The sequence below is a fragment of the Rousettus aegyptiacus genome, unplaced genomic scaffold, assembly GCF_014176215.1.
Source record: "Rousettus aegyptiacus isolate mRouAeg1 unplaced genomic scaffold, mRouAeg1.p scaffold_m13_p_1, whole genome shotgun sequence".
NCBI classification, from domain to species: domain Eukaryota; kingdom Metazoa; phylum Chordata; class Mammalia; order Chiroptera; family Pteropodidae; genus Rousettus; species Rousettus aegyptiacus.
In genome coordinates this window covers 37,476,632-37,499,259 of record NW_023416284.1, presented here as the reverse complement: position 1 = coordinate 37,499,259, position 22,628 = coordinate 37,476,632, and the positions used below count along the sequence as shown (strand labels likewise).

Sequence of the window (22,628 nt, the reverse complement as noted above, 5' to 3'; positions counted from 1 at the left end):
AATGTGAAAAGTGATTATATTAATGTGGGGAGAAATGAATGTTTTCCCCTTTTTTTATGTTTCAGATATTCTGTACTTTTGTATTCATAAAAATGCCGATATATAAATATATGCATATATGCATGACACATACATACAGGCATGTCCTTCATTTCCAACTCTGTAAAATGGAAATTTTAATAGTACTTATGTTCCTGATTTATTGTGTGCATTAAATGGGTATAATGTATTTAAGCATTTAACAACACAATACCTGGAAGATGGTCAATGCATCATTCCAACAGGACGGCCGTTGCACTTGTAAAGGAGAATTTATTCTACTGAATTCTGTAGCACTTCTGAGTCCCGTACATTATATGTATGTAGCACCCCCTAGTCACAGTGATTACAAAAGAAAAAAAATGTCATCCAATGTTTCCAAATATTTCTAGTTGAAAACTATATGTGTAAGAGTTAAGATTAGGAAACACAGGAATAGATGTATGACTGTAAAGTCTCTTCCTCCCCCCTCCAATTCTTTGATGAAAGAAACATAATCCCTCACGTGACAAAAAAAAAAAAAAAACTCAAAACAAAAGAGAAACTGGAACAATGTGATATAGAAAGTGCACAGGACTGAGAGATACGGGAACTGTTTTTTTTTTTATTCTTTTTTTTAGCAAGTCTCTCTAGGATAAGTTCTTTGATATAAAATGCGGTTCAAGCTACAATTAAGAGTCTTTCTGGCTCTACGTTTTAATGATTTTAATGCATTCAAGAGATAATTCTGCTGAGGTGCCTTCTTTCTGTAGCAAAGGTAGACAGACACATAGACAGACCAGTTTTGCAACTTGTGAATTAAGGAAGGGGAGGGTGTAGATTCTATCACTCTTCCTCCTGTTTAGATGCAATCAAGTAGTCTAGAGGTCAGATGACAAAGCCTAGGAAAAATTTAAACAGCTTCCAAAACTTTTTCAGACGGAAATTTTTATTGGTCTACATGAGTGTGAGTCCTCAGTCTTGTGTTTTTGTCTTTAGCTGTTTCCATTTGGATGCATCTCTTTGCCTGATATAGAATACTATAAACTTCTTTTCTCAATTAGCTATACATTTTAGAAACTTGAGCATTCACTTAGTTACCAAATATGAAGCACTAATCCTCCAGGACTGAATATAATTTCTAAGGAGTGGTCCCATTATGTGTCTGAATTATAAAAAGTTACCAGAAATTGAGCATTTTATTTAACACTTTACTTAATCTTCATGGAAACATTGTAAGGTAGATATAGCTCCTTTTACAGATCAGGAATCTCAGGGGACAGGGAGCTGAAGTAATTTGCCCATGGTCACACATGCTGGTAAGTAGTACAGCCTGTCTGATTCTACACTATCACAATATTGAGATGAACTAGCTGAATCATTTAGGTAGTAGTTTAAGGAAGACATCCACTTTCCTCCAAAATTAAACATTCAGAAACATGCCTATAAAGGGTTAAGAAACTTCCTCAAACATTAGCCTTAATATTTTCTCCTGTGTGTCCTGTTCTGTTTTAAGAGATGTTATCTACATCAAATCCTGGAACCTGAGTAACTATCAATTATCCTAGGAGAATGACCTAGGAAAAATGCTCGAGAGCACACATAACCTTTTATGTGTGATTACCTTGGGGTAGTTGCCCTGATCTCCACTCGAACTCACAGGTTGGGGCATTAGACAAAATACTTTGCCCAGATTCAAATGTAAAATAAAATTCAACTGTAAAATGCCTTCTTTATCACTGTCATAGAAACTGAGTTAAAAAAATGGAAAAAATGAGTTTAAATAATATTGTAGAAAAAGATTTTTTTTTTTTTAAGGATAAATAGGTTTATCATTCTTGCAAGAGACTGAGGAACAAAGTCTCTTCGTGTAACTCTTTCTTCTTGTTACCATGGGACTACCTTTAATCTTATTAAATTTTCCTAATAAAGTGACTAGGATCCCAAGGCCATCCCCCAAGCCCCAAATGTCTGCCTTTTCCCATGAGGTCTTAGATGAAGTTTTCTTCCTGGTGCTACTGCTTCTCCAGGTGTCCACTGCTGCTTTGGCACTCGCTGGGCTCATTCCAACGCTGCTGCTCCTGCCGTAACTGGTATCACTAGTCATGCTCGGGAATGGAAATAAAACTCTTCCCCTTTCAGCATTTGGCTGAAACCAAATGGCTCACGAAGAGCTTTATAAATTCTTCCTTATTACCTGGAATGAAACACACTTGATAGTGACTCAATGTCCTACTCGACACAGTTCCTCTTGTCAAAAGATCAACTTGAGTTCCAAGTTCTTTGTGTCTCAATTCCTTCATAACAATACGATTTTACTTCATGACAATTAGGGATGATCTTAACTCCCTCATCTCTCCTTTTTAAGGCTTAAACACCCACATGCTGGATTCCATACAATCACATTTAAAATTTACTTCATGGTTTCTCAGAAGCCCTAGGACCCACAGCTAATATCTGTAAGCATCTCGAGGACAATTTTTTGTTCCTGGGACTTAACCAGAGTTAATGTTCAATTACATTTTGAATGAATGGACAGATTGATGAAACATAGCTGTTTAAAAGGCATAACAGTCATGCCATGTAAGAGAAGTGTAGAGCAGCACTTACGTATTTAAATATACCTATGTAATATGCTTACATGTATCTTTAGACATTTTGATTTATTTATCGGGATACATAATTTTTTAACAAAAATTATAACTGTAGCTTTTTATAAAAACACTTCTTACTGAACAATGATATCCAGACCTACATTAATAAAATGATGGGAAGCACTTAATCCAAGGATGCATTTATATCTATACCCATATCTTTATCTCCATCTGGTTAGCTATACCCTTTCAGCTTAATCTCTTTTAATATTTGTCATAATACTTTCTCTTCATGTTTTTAGTACTAGTAATGATAAAGAGTGACATATACAGTTTAAGAATTCATTATAAATATATCTCCTAAAACACTCCCAGAATTTATTAAATGTTTGTCCTGAGTTGCTCCATTCTTTTTGTATGGCTGACTACCAGGACCACTCTTCTGCACAGGGTGGGGGGCTTCATAGATGTCAATGTGAATGAAGATTCTGGAAATGTGTAGCTATATGTGGTGGCCCTAGATTACATAAATTTCCAAAATTTTCATGGACATGATCCTGTCCATAAATAATATATAATTATATACAATGTACATTAATATATTTATATTGATATTTTATATTTACATTGATATAAATGTCATCTGAAAATTTTAGAGCATGCCTCTCAAGTTAAATCCATATCAAATCTTAGCATTAAATTAAGAGTCTGTTAAACTATTCCAGTAAAGAATTTTGGTCATTTTAACAGAAAGTGATGTAATAATAGTATATCTTCTCAGAAATTATTATTTAAAGAATGATTTTTAAAATAGAGTAATTTCAGCTTACAAAGAATTTGCACATTCATTATCTCTTGTGTTCCCATATCAACCCAGTATATAAAGTTTGGTAACTGAGGTTTGGTGAGAGACAGCAACTTGCCCAAAGTCGCACAGCCATTTAGGGACAGACCAGGGAATCAAATTGCTAACACTATTTGCAATAATATTTCCACTGTTACTTTTAAAAAAGAATCAGAAATACCTTGTATGTGCCAGAGAAAATTCCATGACCTCATAGGTATATATAAAATCAAAGAGGGTATAATAATATTACATAAAAGCTCAAAAGAGTAGAAATACCACCCGCAGAAAACAGAAGGGTCCTTCTGGGAAATTTTATTTTATTATATGTTAGATTTTTGAAAATATATTTCATTATAGATGGTTTATTGACTCACATTAATTCAATATATATTCTTGGGGTGTCTGATATTGACAATGCACTGAACTGAATACTATGAGAACTGCAAAAAAATGAGTATAACACAATCACTGATTTCATGAAATATATAATCTCCAAGCATACGAGTAACTATAATAGCAGGAGGAATGTTATAAATGCCATACCAGATGTGTGAGTATAGTGTTATGAGAAGTTAGCATAGAAAAAGGGGAGGCAACATTATTTTTATACTTTGTGTACACTGAAATGGTATTACTCTTATAATAATAATAATAATAATAATAATTAATAATTGATAATAATAATAAAGACCCATTTGTGTGTTTGTTTTTTAAAGAAGAGAGATTGTTAAGTTCATGGAAGAGAAACAAAGGTATGGAAGCAGCCATGGAGAGTAAGTAATACATAGACCAACTTCTTTTTCTTTGTCCAGTGAATTAACAGGAGGAAAAGTAATTGCCTTCCCCAGCAAAGTTCCAAGGAAATGATGATACCTGGGGAAAATTAGATTTCAATTAAGATAAACAAGTGGAAGGATTTTTAGGGATGGAGGTTAGGCGGGGGAGGGTTCTTGGCTATTATCTTGCACAGCCCCACATTTTAAAGTTGAAGAAACCGAGGCACAGATTAAGTGAAGATACGTGCCCAAGATCACGTAACCAGTTGGAACATAGACAGAACTAATATACATGTCTAGAAGATTCACGCACTCACTGATTACTGACGATCGTCTAAGAGATAACCAGAGTTAGATTATCTAGTGTTATGCCTTCACATAATAGGTATTCACTAATTCTTTAATGAATAAAAAATTAAATTAGTAATACAAGTTGTTTGATGTTATAAATACAAATAAAATTATCTGTACTGTATATCTCTGTCTACTTGACACCCTGAATAACTAATAAATATTTCAGATTTTATGTCCAAATCTGAACTCCTGACCTTCCTTCCCCAGACCTGCTTCTCGTTCAGTCTTTCTCATCTTGTAGATGGCAACTCCAACCCTCTAGTTACTCAGGTTCAAACCCTGTGGGTTGTCTTTCACGTCTCTCTGTTTCTCCTACCACATACTCATTTTGTCAACAAATCCTGTTGGTTCTACCTTTGAACTATCTCCAGAATCTGACCTCTGTCACCATATTTTTTTTTTTTTTTACCACAATCACCTTAAATCAATGCACAATCTTCTGTCTCCTGGATTACTACAATAGCCTCTAAACTAGACTTGGTGCTCCTGCCTTTGTCCATGCTCAGTCTATTCTCAAAACAGCTAAAATGATTCTTTTAAAACTTAAGTCAGATCATCACTTCTCTGATCGTAGCTCTAAAATAGACTTTTATTCTACTCTTGAGTAAAGGCTGAAGTCCCTTAAATGTCTCAAACTATTCATAATAGCCAAGAAGTAGAAACAACCCAAATATCATCAAATGGATGCATAAACAAAAATGTGTTATATGCATAGAATAGAATAATACTTGGTAAAAAAGAAAAGTTAAGTACTAATATATGCTATGACTTGAATTAGCCTTGAAAACATTGTCCTAAGTGAAAGAAACCAGTCATAAATGACTACATGTTGCATTACTCCATTTATATGAAATATCCAGAATAAGCAAATCCATAGAGCCAGAAAATAGATTAGTGATTACCTAGGGCTGGAGAGGCTGGAGGAAATAGGGAGTGACTGTGAAAGGGTATAGGTTTATTTGAGGGATGATAACAATGTTCTAAAATTGATTTTGGTTATAGTTACACATCTCGGCGAATATACTAAAACCATGAAATTGTATACTTTACATGGATATATTTTATGGTATGTGAATGATATCTCTATAAAGCTGTTTTTAAAAACTGAAGGTAATAGAAGGGAGGGAAAGAACACAATGAAAGGAGCAGTATATGTAAAGACCCCAAATTGGGAAGGAACTTAATATCTATGAAGAATAGAGGAAAAGCCAGTGTCCCTAGAGTATAAGATCAAGATGAGAAATAAGCCAGATAATTAGATAAGGGCCACATTATGAAGTATTTTAAATATTATCATAAGCATCACAGAAAGTTTTAAAGGGATTTAAGCAGATAGATGACATAAACAAATTTCTATTTAAAAAAACCATTCTGGTTGGTCTTTGGAGAATTGGGAGTGAGCAAATGTAGAAATAGAACAAATTAAAGGTTATTTCAGTGGATGAAGAAAAAAAGATGGTTAGGTGGGCACAGAGATAGGAGATAGGTTTTGAGATCTACTTCGGAAGAAGAATCAATGAACGTTGGTGATTGATTGAATGTAGGCATGAAGAATATGAGCAGATTACTTAGATGGAGACTCTAGGGGATGAATGGCTTTTGGTGGTATACTTCTGGATATGCTAGATTTGAGATGCATTTGAAAACAACTAAGTAGATATATACATGGATAGTGTGATATATAGTTTAGATTGGGTTCAAATATTGGCTCTGCTGTTTACTAGCTAAGTGACATTTTAAAAAAGTTATTTTTTTCCTGATTCCTTCATTTGTTAATGAAGATAACAATAACCTTTATTAGCCAAATACAAATCTACTAGATTTTTATAGCTTGCTGGTTAAGACCACAGATTTTGGACCCCAACTGCCAGATTTGGATCCTGGTTCCTCCATGGCTATAGTTGTATGACCTTGGAAAAGTTACTTACCCTCTTTGACTCTTATTTTCTTAACCCTAAATGAGAATGATAATAGCACATATCTCATAGGGTTGTTAAAAGTACATGCATTAAATAATACATGCAAAGTGCTTTGGGTTTGGCACATAGTAAGGGCAATGTAAATGGTAGCTATTACAATTACCTCACACCTTAAACATGAGAGATGAGATAATACACTTAAAAAGAGCCAGCATGTAGCAGACATTCGAAGAATGTTATGAAAGTTTCTTTCCTTGTTTTTTTTTTTTTTTTTTTTACCTGAATTTTGTCTTAATGGAACAGTTAACTTTTACCCTGGTTAGATTAACCTGAGACACTCCCTCAGGAGGGAAAAGCCCACTAAACTGCTCGACAGATTAAGATGGAAGCTAAAGGTCACTTAACATTGCCAGAGGAGAGGAAGATGGAGAAAGGGTTGTCTAAGAGGAGAGGGACAATCCAGGTTGGAGAGACAGAATGGATATAGCAAGTACGGAATTCACCTTAGATAGTAAAGCAGACAGTAAAATTCCTGAGAAAAGTAGAGGTGGTGTGGGACATTGGCTGCTAAGAGATGAAACCCCACAACTGTGTCTTTTACCTAATTAATAACAACAAAGCAGGCTTCCTTAAGCGACGACTCTGATTTAACGATATCTAAAATTATCATTAACTCTTCCTGAGGTCTTTGTGTGTCATTCCAGCTAGTCATTCTTTCCTTCCTTCCTTCCTTCCTTCCTTCCTTCCTTCCTTCCTTCCTTCCTTCCTTCCTTCCTTCCTTCCTCTAATCATTTATTCAGCAAATATTTGCTAAGTGCTAGGCACTAAGTAGAATAAAGGGAAAAAGTACAAAAGTTTATATTCTAATAGAGTTTGAAGTCGAGTGAGGAAGAAAGGAAAGAAACAAACAAGTAAATATATACTTAAATTTTATGAAGACCAATAAAGCTAGGGCATCAGGAGAGATATGGACGTGATGAATAAGGTAAAGGCCTAAAGAAGGAGAACATTCCAGCATGGGGACCATTCTGTGCAAAGGCTTGCATCTTCCTGTCCCTGCCATTCTATATCTCTTTTTCCCATCCTCTAACATTTAAAGAAAAAAAAAGTTTCTGTCAGAATGAGGAAGATAATATACTTAGCACTCAACATATTATTTTCTTAAGGCTGCTTTAGCAAATTAGTACCAACTGGGCATCTTAAAACAACAAAATTGTGTTCTCTTACAGTTCTGGAGGCTAGAAGTCCAAAATCCTGCAGGACCACGTTATTTCTGGGGGCTTTAGGACAGAATCCAGGCCTTGCCTCTTCTACCTTCTGGCAACAGCCCCAGCATCTCTGGTGACATCATTGCAATCTCTGTCTCCATCTTCACGTGGTCTTCTCTCGTGTGTGTCCACATCTTCTCTTCTGTCTCTTATAAGAACACTTTTTATTGAATTCAGATCTCACTTTGGTAATCCAGGATGATCTAAATTTAAGATCCGTAACAACTATGTCTTCAAAGACCTTTTTTCCAAAATAAGGTCGTATTCACAGATTCTGGAGATTAGGACATAAACACATCTTTTGGGGGGCTGACCCTTCAATCCACTACACTCAGTAAAGGTGTTTTAGTTCTCCCTTGCCCTTGGTATGGAATTCCTCACATTCACCATCTTTTTTTCTCCAAGTTGAAAGGTGTCTTTTAGAAGGGCTTTTTTGGGGGGGAGGAGATGGGAGAGGTGGTGGGAAGGGTGGTCAGTGTCTATGCAGAACTGAGTGAGGTAGATAACTTAGATTTATCTGAGATAGAGATGTTCATATGGTCATGGCCATGAATGTGGTCCAAGGCCAAAGTGGGATTGGCATTTGTTTCGGAGTTGGGATGATTAAATAGGTTAAAGTCTCAGAATAATTAGTAACTTGCTACTGGCCGAACATCAAATGTATAAATTTAATCTTTTTTTTAACAATCTGAGAAATTGAAGAAATTCATCCATTTCTCCCTTTTCCAGTTCATATCGCACATAGCTGTTTCCTTCCTTATTCATGTTTCATTCATACTTTTGCTACCCTTTTATAGTTTAAGTATTTATTGTGGTAAGACATATATGTAATACAGTAGAAAACCTTCATATTCACATATTAATTTCACACGATTAAATTTTATGTGTGTATAGACCCATGTAAGCACCACCCAAATCCAGCACCCAGAAGGCTTACTCATGCCTCTTGCTTGGTTAATAACCCCTCCCTAAAGTGATCATTAGCCTGAATTCGATCACCATAGACTAGTTACCTATTTTTGAACGTCTTATACAGCAATACAGTATGTACGCTTTTGCCAATTTCTTTTCTCAACATTATGTCTGGGAGATACATCTATGCTCTTTTGTGTAGATGCGGTTTATTCTTTTTCACTGCTGCATAGTGTTCCACCATCATTCTCTTTTTGATGGGTGTTTGTGTTGCTTCTATTTATGAGCTATCATGAATAAAGCTGCTGTCAATCTACTTGTACAAGTCTGTTGGTGGACATATGTTTTTGTCTTTGTTGGACATATCCCTAGGAGTAGAATTGCTAGGCATATGTTTTGTTTTAGTAGATATTGCCAAGAGTTTTCCAAAGTAACTATACCAATTTTCACTATAGTTGGTCCACATCATTACTGACACTTGATATTGTCACAGTTTTTAATTGTAGCCATTCTAATACATATGTAGTAGTTTTTCATTATGTTTTTAATTTGAATTTCTCTAATGACTAATGATGTTGAGAATCTGGTCTTATGCTTATTGGCTGTTCATATACCCTAATTTGTGAAATACCTATTCAAGACTTCTCCCACCCCCCTCACTCTCTTATTATTATTATTATTTTTATTTGGTGAGGGGTTGCCTGTATTTTTGATTGAGTTTTAGTTCTTTATATATTCTGGATATAAGTCCTCTTTGTTAATACATTTTCCCAATCTGTTCTAACTGCCTTTTTTACTTTCTTACTTTTATAGTTTAGCTATAAACAAACTTTTTTTGTAAAGGGCCAGATAGTAAACATTTTAGACTTTGCAGGCCATGCGATCTCTGTTGCAACTACTCAACTCTGCCATTGTAGCACACACGCAGCTGAAGATGGCCATGCATTAAATGAATAAGTATAGCTATGGACAAACTGTAGTGAAAATTGATATATCTTCTTTGGAAAACTCCAGCAATATCTACTATAAAGACATGTAGCAGGCTGAATTAAGCCCACAGGCTATTGTTTGGTGACCTCCAATGTTTTTTATAAATATAAGTTCTTAGTTTTAATGAATTTTAATTTATATTTCTTCTTTTGTCATAAATATTTTTTAGTCCTGTGTGAGAAATCTTTGTTTCATTCTAAAAGTTGTATTTTATTATTCACATTTATGTCAATGATCCATCTGGGATTAAGTTTTGTTTATGGTATGAAGTAGAAGTTTTACATTTTTGTTTCTATGTACTCAAGTTATTATATACTTGTTACAACTTTATTATGCAGCTATGACTTATCTGCTCTGCAAACTTTCCCTGATGGCCCTATTGGAACTTATAATTCTCTGGTAGTCATTCATTCAACAATTACTTTTGGAAAGTATTAAATACCATGCTAGGTATAAAATTTTGGCTTTCATCTAAGGAAGATTATAGTCTTTTGAAGAAAACAACTAAGTCTTTACAGTAAAATGTAATAACTGCCAGGATAACATTGCAAGTAATTTGTTTGTTTTTCTTCTACGAAATGAGTCATTTAAAGAAAGGTATCGTAAGCTTTAATTTATCTCTAGCACCTAGCATGAATTCTAGTATAGGATAAGATACTTATGAAAATTTGATGAGTTTTTAAATGAGTGAATAAATACAGTGAATAAATACACAAATATGTATCCAGTCAATGCATATACAGAACATGCATACGTGTGGATTCAGTGAATAATACACATAAATGTATATATGTGTACACACACACACACACACACACACACACACACACACCCCTTCTACCTCCTTGTCCCAGACACACACAGCTAAAGTACCACTTGGGTAAACCACTAATCTTTCCTTTAAAGAGAGGACAAAGTTTATTCAATCCAGATTAATGATTAAGGTCTTGGTGCTTCTTGTTTTAAAATGCGTAGGTTGAAATCCAGATTCTATTACTTAGGAGCTGTGTAATCTTAGACCAGTTACTTAACCTACCTATGTCCCAGTAACCTCATTTGCAAAATGAGAAAACCTTCTTCACAGAGTTGTTTAGAATATTAAATGAACTCATATATATATAATGATCTGTTCTAGGGACAGACTAGATGTCTAAAGGCTCAATGAAGACAGGAGTTTTCATCTGCTTTGTTCATTGCCATATTCCTAGCTCCTAGAAGAGTGCTTGGTACAAGGTAGGTGCTCAATAAATGTCTGTAATATGAATGAAAAATACCCAGATCAGAAAAAATCTTAATACTTGTGGGCTATTGTTATTTCATGTATGATATGAAAGTTCTGAATTCTTATTCTGACCGTTCCCCTTTTCCCAATTACAGGAATTTTTCACTTTGGAAATCATAGCACTTTTCTATAATGACACAAGGTGGCAGCATTGATCTCCTTTTGAGTTAGCAGCATCACTAATTTGACCTGTTCTAGGGACAAACTGCAACATTTTTATTTGCAAGTGTTTCCATCCATTCTAGATTCTGTTTGTTTGTTTGTTTGTTTAATGAACATTAACTGAATTATCCTAAGGTTAGCTCTAGTTGCCCTAATTTCTTGCTAAAGAAAAGATTACTGCTTGTAGAAAGGTAAAAATGGTAGCTGCTTTATAATAACACTACCATTTGGTGCTTTAAGTAACAAGTAACTGCTTGACAAATAATGAACGGCGAATCTGCAGTGATATGAGGTGCAACAATGTTATTCCTTTCCAAATCTACAGAAAAGACAAAATAAAACTTTTCCTCTGTCTTTTAAATAGAGTCCACACTAATTCTATAGTCCCTCTAAAGTACTCTGTGAAACCACTGTTAAGAAGTAGACATTTTTGAGCACCTTTAAGGGTGAGACCTTGTGGTGCAAAGAAAAAAATCTCAATTTAGAAATTAAGAGACTAGAATTTTAGTGGTGCTTCAAGAATCTCTTTACCTCCAACTTTAAGCAAATCCATTTTTCCAAAATTCAGTATCTTTATTTCAAAAACAAAGCTAATAATCTCTGTTTTACCTACTTGAAATGAGATCAGTGAATACCTTTATAACTGTAAAGGGCTCTCTTTTACACTGCATGAGCTAATGTTAGAATCATTTCTACTTTACCTGTGGGGAAAACCAGTTCTAACCAGTTAAATGGGCTTGTCTCGGTTTTCTCATCCATAAAATAGGGTAATGATAACAACTCCACCTACTTTTGTGAGTTGTAAGGATAAAATAATAATTGTGAAAGTGCCTTTAAAATGAAAGTGCTCTCACTTGTACAAGATGATTAGTTTAAGCAAATGAATTTTCTTGAGTTTCACAAACAATCCTGAACAAAACAATATGTAACTAAATTGCCTTAAAAAAAAAGAAGCATGCCACGCTAGAATATACAGATGTCAAAGGCATGCACCTGAAAATTACATAATTGTATTAACCAATGTTACCCCAATAAACTTAATTAAAAAAATAAAAATAAAAATAAATTTTAAAAAGAAAAAAAAAGCATGCTTGAGATTTACTACTTTCAGAAAGCTCAAGAAATTGCACATTTAAAAAAAGAAATAGATGCTGAAGGTGTTATTGTACTCAGGATGAACAAAATTAAATGGTTAGACTTACACAGAGTACGCAGTTAGTACATGATCGATGCTTTTTGAATATCTGTATTTAAAGTAGGTATATTGAGAAAGTGTTCATTCAAAATATTAACATTCAGCTAACACCTGTCAGCTGCTTATTGTGTACCAAGTATTTTCAAATGTATGATTATTAATGTGATAGTCCCCAGAACCAGAGAAAAATGTCGGCTCAATTTAAAAGTTGATGAAACTGAGATTCAGAGAAATTGTTCAGCTTGCTTCAGATCAAACAGCAGATGCAAAGTGGTCACACCTCCAATCTCCTGCTCCTTCCTGCCTTTTCTCTGGCATGTTACTGCAGAGGCCTCTACTCAGTCCTCAGGGAACACTCATGATACAGAATCCAACACTTACAGCAGCAAGCCAGCAATTTTTGTTTAGTTAAAACCAGAGGTGGAATGTAAATGTAAAACCAGGGATTTTAAAGAACCTGGATAAGTGGATACATAGCAGCCAAAACTTACCTGTCTTCTTAAGTGAATTTCAATGGCTTTGGAAACTTGGGCTCTGATCTTGCTTGGGACGATACCCCTTTATGCAAAGGGACCCAGTTATCTCCTCCCTCAATATTTCAGAGCCAATTCATGTCTTTTCAAAAAAAAAAAAGATTAATTATTGAATGTTGGGGTTAAAAAGAGAGAAATAAAATTATAAAATAAAAGATCTTAGAAATTAAGTCCATTTAAATCTCTTGGGAGGTATCAGTTATTTAAAAATGATGTGTTGCCACGCATAGTAAGTTCATCTTTTTTAAAAAAGGCATTTATCCCTGCTGATGTTATAGATTTTATACAGAGTAGCAAATCTCTGACTTTTCCCTTATTTTTCCAAAATTTAGTATCTTTATTTCTGAAACAAAGATAATGACTAAATGTAATTTTAGGTGTGATTTTGGTAAGCTATTTTTACTAGAAATTTTAATTACTTAATTACTTTCAAATGACACCATTCTAAACTATCAAGCCTTTTCTGTGGCATTTTACTTACTAGTTAGATTGTTCAACTTGAGGTTTTAAAGCGGAGACCTTCACATTTATGTAGCTGTTTTATTTCCTGCTATCTAAAGAATGATATTGACACTGTATTTATGACTTCTTCAAGTCGATTTAATGAGTCCCTGTAGTGTTCTTTTTCTCCGAAGAATAACCCAAATATTATGCCCGTTTGCATATATATACATATGTCTATTAACATTATTATTTTTTTGTTATGAAAAAATAGCTCTTGGAGCCTTGTAAATGGAAATATAAAACTCTCATTTAAACATCCAATGATTTTCCCTTTCGTTCCCTCCTGAAATAATTGATTTTCACCCTTCTTAATAGTTAGCTGACGTTAATCTAGAGAACCTTAAAGTAGAGTGGGTTCCTAGTATTCAATCTAGTGCTGGCTAAAGTTAATCGTACCCTGGAACTTTAAAGAGATCAACAAGGATTGCTGAGTTATAGTACCATTTCTTCACAGTAACAGTCTAGCTTTTCAAGATGTTTATTCTTAAATTAATAAAAGTCATTTCACAGATAAGGAAAAGCAGATAGAAAAGGTAAAGGGAGGTCATTAAAAACTTCAAGTAATAGAACAGAGTAGTATCCAGTGGAATATAAGTGGCCTTCTGAGTGGCGCAGATACCCCAGCTCTTTGGGAGCTCCAAGGAGGAAAAGATCAGAGTGGGGCATAGTTTCAGGAAGGCTTGCACTTAACTTTTAAATCGAAATTCCAAAGATAACGTTTGGCGACTTAGAACTTGAAGGAAGATTATAATCACAAGGAGGGTTGGGTGGTCAACGGAAAGACCCTGCAATCCCTGAATTCCTGTTCAAATGTCAACAGTGATGAAATCAACCTTGTACCCTTCTTCTGTTTTAAGATTTCAAGAGAAGATTTCTCTCACCGAAAAACTATCTAAGGAATCTGTTCTCTTAGTTACCCAGAATTTTACTTACTATTTAAATTGAGATTGTTGAGTGATCGGTGGTTGGATGCCAAGGCTCCCACAATGTCTTGGAAATTCAGTTATTCTTTATTCCAGAAGACAGTGATTTTGCCTTTTTTTTTGTCAGCCCCACTTCTTATCAAGTCTGGACTTGAGCTTAATTCAGCAGCCACCAAACTGTGTGCCAGGTACTGGGAAGATAATGCTAGGCATCTATAGAGTGGACTGGTTTTGACTATAACACCAGCCCAGACTATGTGAAGTGCCACAAGAGTGTTATAAACAAAGTGTCGAAGGTGAAGTTAATTCTGTCCAAGGGTCAAGAAAAGGCTCAGAGAGAAGCTTTTTGGGAGCTGGAGAAGGGGAAATGGTACGCATTACAGGTAGAAGGAGTAGGAAGGCAGGGGTGTGCAGTGTGAAAGGATAGTTTGAGAAAGGGCAAGCAACTGATGGTGCTGGATATAGGATTACTGAACCCTGTAAGAAGTCAGCGTAAGTATATCAAAAAGCTACAGAATGCTACAAAGAGATATCTGGAAGAAATGTTTACTATTGTCCACTGTGTGCCCACCTTTCTGCTAAGCACTACAGAAGATATAAAGGGAAGGCCCTTTCCTTGGGAAGGTTTATCTGGAAGAGAAATTAAGTGATTAAGTCACATAAAATAATTTAAAAATAATGACAGTCTAAGGCAAAACTCAAAGAGGGTTGGGTAGGCAAGGGAAAGTTCCAAAACTCAAGCTAAAGATGATACCCTTAGCCAATATTCCTGCTGGCCTGGGCCCCCTCCATCCCGGTGGTGGTACTGAGGAACATATGGGTACATCCCCGTAGTTCAGGTGAGGCTGGCTGAACAAGCAGAGGGGCTAGAGACCTTGAGACTTCTTAGCCCCCAAAACAGAAGTAAAGATTATGGAACCCATATGTAGTACTTCTTATGTACCTTGCGCTTAATTAACTAATCAAATCTTAATAATTATTCTATTTAAGAGAGTTATTATCTCATTTACATATGGGGAAACTGAGGCATGGAGCCAGGATTCAAACCCACGGAGTCTAACTCCGGAGTCCTGCAGTTTTTTCACGTTACTATCCTTAGAATCTAGCACAGTATACGACGCTGGGTGTTAAGATTTTTAAAACAAACAAACAAAGAAACAAGCAAAAAACAGTTTTCCTCGAGTATTATCAGAATAATGTGATTCAAATGAAAATAAAAACTTGAAAATAAAAAAAGGCTCGAAAGACCCAAATTTGTAAGGGAGGAGAAATGCATTTAGCTGTACAGCCTTCACTTTTGCCTGACCCAAGCCCAGCAAGAAAATGTTTCTTTTCATTTATATATATTTTTTCCTTTTGTGACAATTTGGTGTTTTTGAACGCTAGGGGCTCCCGGATTCTCTGGTTTGAGAATAACTTTTCCTTTTAGGATTTTTGTTTTTGAAGGGGGTGGGGGAAAATGTGGCCTTAATTAGCCTACGTCTTAGGCAGCTTAAGGAAGGGGCCGTGCTTTCCGAATCCCTTCAGAGCCAAGTAAGGAGGTCCCTCTCGTTCCCTCTCTCTTTTTTAAAGGACCTCGTGAAATAAAAGTGCAGAAAACAAACCCAAAGCGATCACAACAGCAGCCGCGGCGGCAGCAGCACCAGCAGGAGGAGGAGGAGGAAAAGTTGGAGTTGGGGCAGGCGCTCTGGAGTGGCCGGGCTCCGCGCAGCTCCCATTCATTAAGTCACCAGCTGCGGAGGAAGGTGGCCGAGCGTCCGCGCTGCCCACTCTCTCGCTCGCGCAGTCAGACGCACTCGAGCCCAGCGCGTCCCGAGCGGTGCAGCTTTGCAAAAGTTTCTGCTGGGGATTTGGCTCTCTTCCCCTTGGACTTTCGAACGATTTTGGGTTGAGAGAGGAAAGAAAGCAGAGGTACACAGGGTGAGCGGAAAACACTACCGTCTGCAGTTGGAAGAAGGCAGCGAAATCGCACTCTCGCCGCGTCACAAGCCGGTCGCGACCCGCCGCTCTCCCAAGCAGCTTTGGCCAGGAGGCGACCCCGGCGTGTGAGTGTGTGGCTGCTGTTGCGGGGCGTCTTCGCGGGTCAGCAGGCTCGCGCCGCAGCCAGCGCCATGCAAAACTACAAGTACGACAAGGCGATGGTCCCGGAGAGCAAGAACGGGGGCAGCCCGGCGCTCAACAACAACCCGCGGAACGGCTGCAGCAAGCGGGCGCTGCTCATCTGCCTCGACCTCTTCTGCCTCTTCATGGGTGAGCCCAGCCCCGCTGTCCCTCGGCCCCTCGGCTCCCGGCGCGCGTCCCAGCCCGGCGGGGTGCCTGCGCGCGGGGCTTGGCGCTTCCTTGCTGGCTTGGGGCCGCCAGCCCGCCGCGTCTCCCCGCAGCGCCGCGCTGTCAGCCCCGGGCGGCCCCCGCAGCCTTCTTGGGAGCTTTCGCGCCCCTCTGGTCCCCCAAGCCCGCACCCTCCCGGCTCCCACCGACTTCCCGGCCTGCAATGAGTGTTTGGTGGTGCTTAGACTTTTGCGGGCAACTAAACAGGCTCCTTAAAAGCCGTCTCCACTTGGAAGGGGTGTAGGTTCGCCCTTTCAGAAGAGGGGAAGTCGGTAGAACCACGATCTAGAGTAGCTCATGCTTGTTTTCCTCCATCCAAGTAAAATGGATCTCCTGGAGCGCCGGGCTCCTGCCTGGGGCCGAACTGCCCTTCCCCTGACTGTATGTAAACATCCAACCCCTTCCGCTGTTGCTGCCCGACCGGGCCAGACCTGCACGCTGGCCTTTCAGCTTGCTCCTCTCTCAACATCCACCCCCACCCCGCCCCCACGACCCCGCAAGGGGTTTGGAAAGTGCTCTCTAGGGGCTTAATGAGGGGTACCGACTCTGCAGTCACTTAGGCGCCTGCTACGTGCTAAGTTGTTAGGTTTAACTAGCCCTCTCCCTGACCCAGTGCGTTGTGAGTGAGGAGCCCCGTTTCTCCGACGAGGAAACTGAGGCAGTAGGAAAGAAAAAAAAAACATGGTCATGTTTTGGGACCATAATTAATTGCACCCCAGAAAGTTGAGGCGATAGTCCACTTCTTGTTTATCAAACTGTTTGGAAGCCACAGCTTAGAAGAGCGGTGGGAGTTAAAGGAATTGGAGTGAGAGTAAAGAGGATTTATGAACTCGGTGCGGGGAGGCAAAAAGCTATTGACATATATCTACGGGAGTTCCAAGGCTGAAGTCAGCATAGAAAAAAAATTTTTCTTTTAAGCGAATCATGGTGTAATGGAAAGTGCACGGGACTTGTCATCAGGACACTGCCACTCTGCCATTTGGTGGGTGTGCCACCCAACTGCCTCGCTGGCCTCAGTTTCCTCATCAGTTGAGTAAGTGGGTTGAACTAGATGCTCTCCAAGGCCCCTTCCTGCATTAAGAACTCGGATTTGGTCCAGGAGCTGTTCTGCCAACTCTGCTAACTGAAGGAACATCTGTGTTCCCAATTCAGTTCCCTTAAAATAGAATTCCTGCACAGAGACTTATGTCCCCTTTGAAATGAATTTGTCCAGGCAGATTGTGCAAAGCAGAGACTTCTTGGGCTGGACCTACACTTCCTCCGTTCATGACTTTCTGTTGCAGGGTCCTTACTGAGGTCTGTCAGTCATTGGCTTGCCTGCCCATAGTAAAGTTTGAGTCAAGGAAAGATGGGACTCTTAAGAGTTTAAAAGTAAGAATGCTCCCCTTTAGATACCGAGAGAGTTTAAGGTGCTTGCTCTGTGCAAGGGAAGAAAGGCAACTGCTCAATCCCATTCCCACCTCTTCAAAGAAATTCAATTTAAAGATGCTATGTAAAGGAATTGTCACTGGGGGGCCTACCTTCCTGAAGGCTGCTGGCTTATTATGATGCACGGAGAGAAGATTGATACTTAAAAGTCTCTGCCAAGCTATTGAATTTTTAAGAGACCCTCCCAGGTCCTGGGGGAGAATAAGGAAACACTAAACACATTGAAGCTGTTTGCTGTAAACTTTCCCGGGGCTTCCCAGTGTTTACTGGCATGTTTGGTTGGTGGTAGGGTAAGCTCTCTTTTGACTGCTGGTGCAGTGTACCCTCTTACCTCCTACTTTGTGATTAGGAAAGCAGCGCTAGAACGAGCTTGACAGCCTTTGTACAGCTTCATTGCTCTCCTCCTCCCTTCCACACTTCTGATGTCAGAAGGCATTCCCAAGGGACGGATGGTGTATTCTCATTAAAGAAAAAAGAAGTGTGAAGGAATTTGCAAACACATCTATCAGCTATGTTATAGCAAGGGACACAGAAACCCCAACTACTCTGTTGTGCATGGAAGGTGTAAGTTAAGTGTACATTCGCACGTTTCATTTCTTCACCTGCCCCTACTCTCTGCGCACAGCCCACCCCAAGCCAGTACTCTAAACCTAGTTGTTTATTATGTTTACTCACTGTTGCTCTGTTTGAATAAGTGATTTGTTTACCTCGAAAAAAGTAATAAGGTAACAGGACCTTGTGTTTTATTATAAGAAGCACATAGCTATCTGGTCTAAGGTATGTGTCTTGCCATTAAAACTATGTCAACAAAGTCATTTTCAAACTGACTTATCAGTGTCTCCCCTATGCATAGGCCTAATTACAGTATCACTAATTTAATGTCTCTAACACCTTTAATAACAAAAACTGTTAGGTGAATACTTGAGAAATTTACAGGAGAATTCTATTTGGCTTCCAAAAGAAAATTAGTAACACAACATGTGATTTTAATATTCTACACACCACAGGCCTAAAAAAAATTGTTTCTACTTGGTTCACTTTTTGCCTAAGACTGTCAGAATGGTTTAATTTTTATATAGTTTATTGATCGTATGGTCTGGATTACAAGGCACTAATATATTAGAAAGAGAGACATAGTTTTCTGTTTATTCTCTCACAGGAATATATACCAAGCTTCATCTCCTTATATCTGGAAAAAATAAAAGCTGATGTGCTATGTTGAGTGTTATGTAAGTGGAAATATGCAAGCAGTTTAACTTGTTCCACATACCTTTTTGGAATGTTAAATTCTTGGTGAAGAAACAAAAGTCCACTCTTGTTTGAAGGCCAAAAGAATCTGGTGTCAGAAAACACCAATAGGAGTTTACCTCCCATTGAATAGCTATCTTCTTTTCCCCTGCCTTCACCGACTAATTGCTTTTATAAATACAAGTATAAATCTTTGCATGGTAGTTTTTCTGAAATCGATTTTGTTTCCCTTGCTATTAAGTAATACATACACCTCCTTTTTTTCTGTGCGTTGATTCTGGTATATGAGGTTACATGAGAGCAGCAGAAAATACCATAAGCAAGAAGGGAGGAGTACTTACTACTGTCCTTCCAAGCTCTGTTAGCCTCTTTTTAAGTATAAACTAGTTTATATACTCTTCACTGTAACCCTCAGGAAGAGATTATCTTCATATTATAGATGAGAAAGCCAAATGTCAGAGAAGGGAAGGACTGAGATTCTTCCTGAAGCTGACTTAGGTTGATCCCTAATTCTCAGCAAGCATGACTCGAGTCCATCCCCCTTTCCTTTCCTACCTGAAGAATCCCAAAGCTCAGTTTGCAGAATCAACAGCCTTTCCACATTTGCACCTGAACAGATGAATAAAGGCAATTCAGCATTTCTGGTATGTGGTATGGTCCAGTCGCTCCCTGGCATTGTTTAGATTTGGGACTAGTTGTAGTACTAAGTAATTCCCAAATTTTGAGGGCACCATCTTACTCCATGAGACAGTGGTTCCAAAGAAAGAACACAACAGTCAGTCCAGGGCTGGAGCACAATGTGAAAAATTGGTAAGTCTATCTTAAGCTTCTATGCCCCTGCCTTCCCTCATCCCTGCCCCTTTCCCTAGATATGCTTTGAATGCCTCCTTCCAATCCATGCCCTTTGATGGGTAGGCAGTTTTAGAAAGGTCTAGCTTTTTGTCCTGTGGACTTTATTACAGCCCTTCATCCTCTGAGTCCAGTGAGCTCATCTGAAAAATGGTGATCAGAAGGGCCACTTTATTATGTTGCTGTGAGGATCAGAAGATCTCAAGATTTGAATGAATGTAAGGGATTTATAACCTGGAGCATTGCATAAAGGTTTTGTGATTGTCTTCAAATATTGTATTGCAGAATCATTGGTATCTTAGACTACGAAATGAATATTCAGTAATAATATAGTGAAGACTAATAAAGCATCCACTTCCGATAAGATTATGTCACATTTTCCCAGGAAGTTGAAGACAGTTGATTTCCATTCATTGTTGATCAAAACTTTTGCTGAGAAAGCAGCCCCTAAAATTTACCATAATTTTTGAGCCACCTAATCTTCACAGTATTCCCTGAGCCCTCTTTATAAAAGATTCGTTTGAACAAACTATTCCTCATTTGACTTTCGATACCAGAAGGTAGGTTTAGCTGAGCTTATGGTTGTGATGGGAGATGTGTGAAGAAGCAGGTGCTTGGTTAGATTTGGTTTGAAAGGCCTGACTCCTGTACGATTCTCCACTAGGAAACACAGTCGGTGGGCGGAGTAGCATGAATAAAGGGAAAGAAGCTCAAACAGGCAAAAAATAGAATTGGGGTGGTCAGCAACCATACTATGTACTTTAGTGGTTCCATAGCGTTTTCAGACCTTTCTTGTTTTGCAGTTAAATAGTTGAGATAAAATTCTAGAACTGGTTCCATATATGGGATACATAAAATCATCACGTGTTATTAAACTATTCACTTTTAATAGTGAGAGAGAGGCATCGTGGTGTAGTGAAGAGAATGGGAGATTTGGGGCCAGAAGCCTCAGGTTCCAGGTCAGCCACTGCCACCATCTAATTCCATTGTTTTGGACAAGTAGGTTTCCTATGGATCTGTTTCTTTTCATTGGTAAAATGACTAGTTGGGTGGGATTATGTCTGGCATCTAAGGCCGCCATGCAACATTCTGTGACAGATTTCTGGAAGAGAGGAATGTCACATTTGTTGACTGTCTACCTCATGCATGCACTCTGCTTAGCTCTTCATTGTACATTGCCTCGGGGAGTTGTCACAACAATGCAGAGCCTAACACAGTGAGTTCTGGTCTTGTACTGCCACTACGTCACTGTGCACCTTTGGGGAAATTCACTTGACATGTCTGGGCCTCGGTTTCTTTATTGCAACGAAGGGAAGGGGTCATCTAGATTATCTCTTGGACCCCTTCTGGCTCTACAATTTTATGAGTCTGCTGGTAGGTATTGTGATGTTGAAATACAATCATTACTTCTCTTAGACCATTTTATCATCAATTAAATTGTTACATTATTTACCAGAGAACAGCGTCTGACAATTATCTTGCAGTGGTGTTCATTCTGGAGCAATAGTAAACACTTTTATTAGAGTTACTCCAATATGCTGAGAAACTGGCTAGATTTTTCCTTGGCTGGATATGCCCTTTCACCTCTCTTGAAGTCGATAGCAATCATAAGCAAACAAGTAAACAAGGTAATTTTTCCCTTTTTGTTCTTCAGTTATTATATTCACTAAGTATGTGTTTTTAATAAGGTTTTGATAACTTAATCTACTATGTGAACTGCAAAATGTAAAAACAGATTTTCATTAATCAACTGGTGAACCACCTTGGTGAGTATCCTGCATGAGTTGAAATAAAGAAGGAAACTTCCATTTAGGTGGTAAGCCCTGCTACCTTTCCTAGGATAGTTGAAAACCTCTATTTTCTCATTGACCAGAATGGCTAGTTTTTTTGTTTTTTTTTTCTTTGCTCCTTCTCCCCTAACTTTCTCATATACTTAAGAGATATACCATGGAGATGTAGCTGCTTTTGGGGTAGACCGTTAAAGCTAGAGTTTTCCACTTTTAACCTTTTTTGATTTCCTGTTCATTTTAGATTCTTTCCCGCTTCCTGTGAAACTGTTTGGGCTGGCAACCCCAGCTGGTGACAGCTTGATGCTGATGAGACCATAGTCAAGGCCTCTTCCTTGTGTAGGCAGTTATATTTATGAAGACACCCTACCTTGTGCGTCAGTATAATTCGGCACACATTACTTGAGGAGTAATTATCTATTTGGGGGATGCCTACTGTGTCAGTTATTTCACAAATTCACCTATTAAGGACACCCATCTGGTGTGAAATACAGATGCTCAGGCCTCTTCCTGAGAGAGTCAGATTCAGTGGGTTTTGGGCCAGGGCCTGAGAGTCTGTATTTTATCAAAGCTTCTGGTGAGTCTTATCAGGGCAATTTGAGAATCACTGTTGTTTAACCGCTGATGTCTTAAGGGCAATTGACTTAAGTAGAGGGCTTTTTGTCCCTGCACTAAATGTTCTGGCATTTCCACATTGTTAAGTTGTCTGTA

The 22,628-nt window shown here is 38.2% G+C and overlaps 1 protein-coding gene and 1 long non-coding RNA gene across 3 annotated transcripts in view; one reads left to right on the top strand and one right to left on the bottom strand.

The window, feature by feature from the left end:
• Positions 1–949: 949 nt before the first annotated feature.
• On the bottom strand, positions 950–15,719 carry LOC107518345. Its single transcript, XR_001598829.2, has 4 exons — positions 14,288–15,719; positions 12,809–12,932; positions 7,736–7,924; positions 950–2,215 (listed from the first exon to the last, which is right to left on the bottom strand). It is a non-coding gene; the product is annotated as an uncharacterized LOC107518345 (long non-coding RNA).
• Positions 15,720–15,860: 141 nt separating this feature from the next.
• PLPP3 (phospholipid phosphatase 3) overlaps positions 15,861–22,628 on the top strand; it is a 118,977-nt gene continuing 112,209 nt past the window's right edge. The window contains exon 1 of one of the 2 annotated variants that reach the window (XM_016159912.2): positions 15,861–16,527. In XM_016159912.2, the coding sequence (XP_016015398.2) occupies positions 16,389–16,527 (139 nt within the window). In that variant the 5' untranslated portion in view covers positions 15,861–16,388. The remainder of the gene's footprint in view (positions 16,528–22,628) is intronic. The other variant, XM_016159911.2, reaches the window with a different exon arrangement.